At 38.9% G+C, this 4,858-nt stretch overlaps 1 protein-coding gene across 1 annotated transcript; it reads right to left on the bottom strand.

Moving 5' to 3' along the window:
- Window positions 1–767: 767 nt before the first annotated feature.
- Window positions 768–4,306, bottom strand: LOC118034252 (probable alpha,alpha-trehalose-phosphate synthase [UDP-forming] 11). The gene is made up of 3 exons (XM_035039490.2): window positions 2,115–4,306; window positions 1,753–2,026; window positions 768–1,304 (listed from the first exon to the last, which is right to left on the bottom strand). Exons 1-3 carry the CDS (start codon window positions 4,070–4,072, stop codon window positions 996–998), a joined length of 2,541 nt encoding a protein of 846 aa, XP_034895381.1. The 5' UTR covers window positions 4,073–4,306; the 3' UTR covers window positions 768–995.
- Between the last annotated feature and the right edge of the window lie 552 nt (window positions 4,307–4,858).

Genomic DNA, 4,858 nt, shown 5'->3' on the forward strand with positions numbered 1-4,858 from the left:
CTCTTGGATTTTGGACAATGATAATCTACTTGACCAAGGACAAAATCTGCCGATGACATGAAGGCCATCTCTTGTAAGATTTGGCTATAAGAGGGCCAAGCTAGTCATGTAATGTTCTGGAAAAATGCGTAAATCATACAAACTTAGAAGTCTATAATTCAGATACACAGGGGCATGATGTCGTGGGTGTCTCGGGACAACAAAACCAAGGAAAATTATGAATTCTGAATGCATGGTCTTTACTATTTATCCAACCTTGGAATTATGGAAGAGGTCAATTTATGCGTCACCATCAACGTCAACTGTTCTTACCAAATTTCTCGTCATAATCTTTCCTTCCGTGTAGCAATTTGTTTGAGAAGTTTATGCAACGTAGTTTTCAGAAACGGATTACACCGGGGATCACGCAGCAATAGGAACTTCTTTTCGTAATCAGGTGGTAAAAGCCCTGCTGCAAGACTAGCTGATGAAACAAGCCAAAACCAGTCAGGGTTTGCTTTATCTCTGTAGGTTTTGTAGCAGATCAGACGCCTGCTTTCTTTATGGTTCACAGATTTATTCATCTATCCAAGATTCCTGAAAATTAATCAAACATGATTGCAGCACAGAGAAAGACATCACATGATTTGATAGTTTAAATTGAAGTCTACAGCTGATTGAATATGTTTTCTTCTTGGGTCACAGATTGTATCTCCAGAAAATGGTGGGAGGGGGGGGGGGCAGGAAAAAAAAAACAACCTGTCATGAAACGAAAAAGTGAACTCAAATTAAGGAAAAAACAAGAATCTGTCATCTTTGTAAATTTTAAGAACTGAATTATAAGATGAACCTGTGGTTGTAAAAGTAAGTTATGTGCTATACATGTCCTGATGTATCATTTGATTAGCCCTAAATCAACACCTTCCCTCCTAACATGGATGAGATAAATGGAGTAAAACCCAAAGCTCCAAACTCATGGCCCATGTTTTCCTAGTTTTCTGTTTCCTATGGTCATTTTAGATATCTTCTTCCAGAGTATGTGTAACATTTGGTCCTACTGATGCTGTAGCAAGGCCTTGAAGCAACTCGATGACATCAGGCGTATCATCGAGATAGTATTTTGCCTTGCTTGGCTTATGACCGACAGTGCAGGCAAACACTTCTGCAATGGGTGGCAATGATGGATTGCCAACAAGTCTTGCAATGGTCTCGAACATATCCTCATCTGACCTGTCATCGCCGATGCAGAATAGGAAATCGGGTGACTTGCCCTTACTTCGCATGCTTGAAATAAGGTCTTCAACAACTACACCTTTGCTTACTCCCTGAAATTCACCAAAAAAGAAAGGTCAAGGATATATAACCCAACTTCTCCAGATTTATACGGGAAGTCAAGGATCATAACCTAACTTCCCATTTATGAAACAACCAAATCTTACTCAACATCAATTAACAGTGCAGGTGCCTCTTGAATGACAGCAAATATGCAAAGATAGAAAGATAAAACTACAATGCAACTTCTTTCTTTTTGCAGTAGACATGGTAACATATTGTATCACTAGACAAACTGCATATACTACAGATACAGTTGTACCAAAATAACCACAGCCCATATAATTTCATATTCATAAAGCAAATTTCTTTCTCCATCTGAACTTCAGTGACTAATGCAATTCAGAAGCACATCTTTCTCTCTTTCACTTCAGAATATCAAACCTCTAGTGGCTGGCACCATAACTACTAAATTGAAAATAGTTCAATACGTTTCATTACCTGCGGTTTCACCTCAACAATCTGTCGGCCCCTTTTAACAACTACAGGCTCGTTAGCAAGGACACTCTCCAAGTGATCAAGAAGCTCTTTAGCCTGGCAGCCGCCGAAATCAGGGTCCGCATCTTGATAGTGCCAAACTAGTGCACTTTCTTTGTGCTCTATGAAAGATCCATCAGTTGTCGCTGTGTACACCTCCATGACAGGTTCTACAGTCTTTTTCCAATCACAATCCATTGCGACTGAGCAAGTCTCCCATTGAGAATCCCTTGTCCACCTAAATGTAAACAGGATCGTCAAGAGCTAAAATAGATAACACTCAAATCCATGCATCACATAAGCTAATGAAATACAAAAGACTATACCTAGTAAAGTAACCATGCTCAGCTGAAATACCCAATTTCTCACATGGAAAGAACCATTTGCTTAGAGGATCCCTTCCTCTGCCGCTCACAATGAAAACAATGTTCTTGGGATCGCTGCATAAGCAATTCAGGATTGAAATAACTTCATTTCTGGGTGTTTTGTCAACAGCAGACTTTGGCTTCATAGTTCCATCATAGTCTAAAAGGATTAACCGGCTGTTTGTATTGTTATAGGCAGCAACAATTGTTTCGACCGTAAGCATTCTAAAGTTTTTTCCCACAGCAGCAGCTCTGAAATTCAAACCAAATCCGACATTGTAATACCTCTTGAGATGATGCTCTTTGCAAGCTCTATCAAGGTCCTGATCAAAACTCCTCGCCCAAAAAGCAACGTCGTGAGAGCTAATATAATTATAGTGCTTCTCGTGGCGCAAATGTTTCTCTTCATCCTTCATGTGGATACCCACATACATGGCATCAGCCACAGCATTTACGTCCCAAGGATTGACACGATATGCCCCGCTGAGGGACGGTGAGCATCCAATGAATTCTGACACAATTAGGAAACTTTTCCTTTTATCTGATTCATTAAGCCCCAATGCCTTGTCTAAAACAGGGCTGCCCTGCCTACAAACAGTGTATTTATATGAAACCAAATTCATCCCATCCCTAACAGCATTAACCACACAACATTCAGATATCGCATAGTACGCTGCTTTCTCTAGAGCGCTTAATGGATCATTAATAAAAACAATTGGCTCATAGCCTTCTTTACCGTATTTATTATTGATCTGTTGAGCAATGACACTGGTCTCAAGTCTGACTTCTTGCACATCCTTACCCCGACTTCTGGCCGGATTAGCAATCTGGACTAATACCACGCTCCCTATCAATTCCGGATGCATTTCCAAAAGTCTCCCCATCGCTGAAAACTTCAAGCTAATACCTTTAAACATATCCAGATCATCCACACCAACCATCACAACTTTCCCTTCAAATTTCTCCTTCAATTGCTTGGCCAAAGTAGCAGTCTGCTCCATGTTCAGATCCGACTCAAGCTGTCCCATATGAATTCCCACAGGCAAGATCTTAATATTGATAGTCTTACCACAGTAATCAAGACCAATGTAACCCCTTTTGCACTGATAATCAATGCCCAGCAACCTACTACAACAAGACAAGAAATGCCTAGCATAATCAAAAGTATGAAACCCAATAAGATCACAGTTCAAAAGAGACCTCAAAATCTGCTCCCTAACAGGTATAGTCCTATATATCTCAGATGATGGGAATGGACTATGCAAAAAGAAGCCAAGTTTAACTCTTGTGTACCTATTCCTCAAGATACTAGGCAACACCATAAGATGATAGTCATGCACCCAAACAGAATCCTTATCAGGCCAAAGAATCTCAGCTACTTTGTTTGCAAACAATTGATTAGCTACTATATAACCCTCCCAAAGCGACTTATCAAAACGTACACCGCCATGACTAGGCGACAAAGGCAACATATAATGAAACAAAGGCCATAAATAGTGCTTGCAAAATCCATGATAATACTTGTTCTTTTGATCAACAGTCAAGAAAACAGGGACGCATCTAAACTTATGAAACATCAATTGTGCAACCTCTTCTTGATCTTCCTTTTCAACATCAACCTTTAACATCCCCACGTACCAAACTTCTGTATTAGCAGGAAACCCGTCTTTTAACTGCAAAACAAGACTATCCTTGTCAAATTCAAAAAACCAACCTTTTGTTCCTTCATTCCGGTACCCTCTTATTGGCAGCTGATTTGCCACAACGATCCTTCGTTGTTTTGACACGACAGGACCTTGACCATGTTCATCGCCAACCTCACATCCAAGTTCATTCATTACAGCAGGGATCCGTTCCAGTCCACGAAAATCATTAACCGAAATCATATCCAGGCTGTCTTTGCAGGACTGTGTAATCATGTTCTTTTCGAAACAAGAAACCAAAGAAATAATTCAAGAAAGCTAAAAAGGAGAAGCCAAGAACGCTGGTTTTAGGCTGGTTGATAATGAAGATAAAGAAAGAGGGGAAGGTTTGTATTTGTATGAATGATTATAGAGAGAAAACATAGACAGATTGATTTAATTTCCATTATAGTGAAGAGAGAGAAGAGAGAGCTGTATTCTGGAAAGAAAATCAAAGATGGATAAGAACCACGAAGAGGCAGGCTTGAAGGGTGTATTTATACGTCTGTGAACAATGAGGTGGATTGGACGGTCGATATTTGATTTTTGAGGGTTTTTTATGGTGGGGTCTACTGGCGACTGTTTAGTACTGCACAGTAGCTGACTATCGGCTTGTCTTTGCATCTGTTTACCGATACTAGCCGGTTACTTTCTGGCCCTGTAGGTTACTGAAATGGGAAACAAATAAAGAGAGCACGTGATTTAATTTACCTGTGGGCACCCACAAATATTTCACGCTTGTTTTCAAAATCTTTTTTATTTAATAATATTTTTATTTAATTTTTAAACTTTATTTTTATCACAAACAAATCAAAATAATTCAAAATCGTCATAAAAAATTAATTTAAACACAAAAAGAAACAAGTTCTTACAAAGTTCATCTCAAACTACTGGGACATCACCCCAGAAGAATTTACTGTGAAATAAAATATACGGAATGATTTAAATGATTTATTTTAAAATAATGTATAAAATCGCTATTATATTATAGCAAAAGGAATGTTTTTTTTTTTTATGGATATG

The sequence above is a fragment of the Populus alba genome, chromosome 18, assembly GCF_005239225.2.
Source record: "Populus alba chromosome 18, ASM523922v2, whole genome shotgun sequence".
In the NCBI taxonomy this organism is placed as follows: domain Eukaryota; kingdom Viridiplantae; phylum Streptophyta; class Magnoliopsida; order Malpighiales; family Salicaceae; genus Populus; species Populus alba.

Coding starts and splice junctions, on each gene's coding strand:
- LOC118034252 (XM_035039490.2), bottom strand. CDS start 4,072: ATGATTACACAGTCCTGCAAAGACAGCCTGGATATGATTTCGGTTAAT. Junction 2,027..2,114: donor GAGCATGGTTACTTTACTAG/GTATAGTCTTTT, acceptor GTTTACATTTAG/GTGGACAAGGGATTCTCAAT. Junction 1,305..1,752: donor TTGTTGAGGTGAAACCGCAG/GTAATGAAACGT, acceptor GGTGAATTTCAG/GGAGTAAGCAAAGGTGTAGT.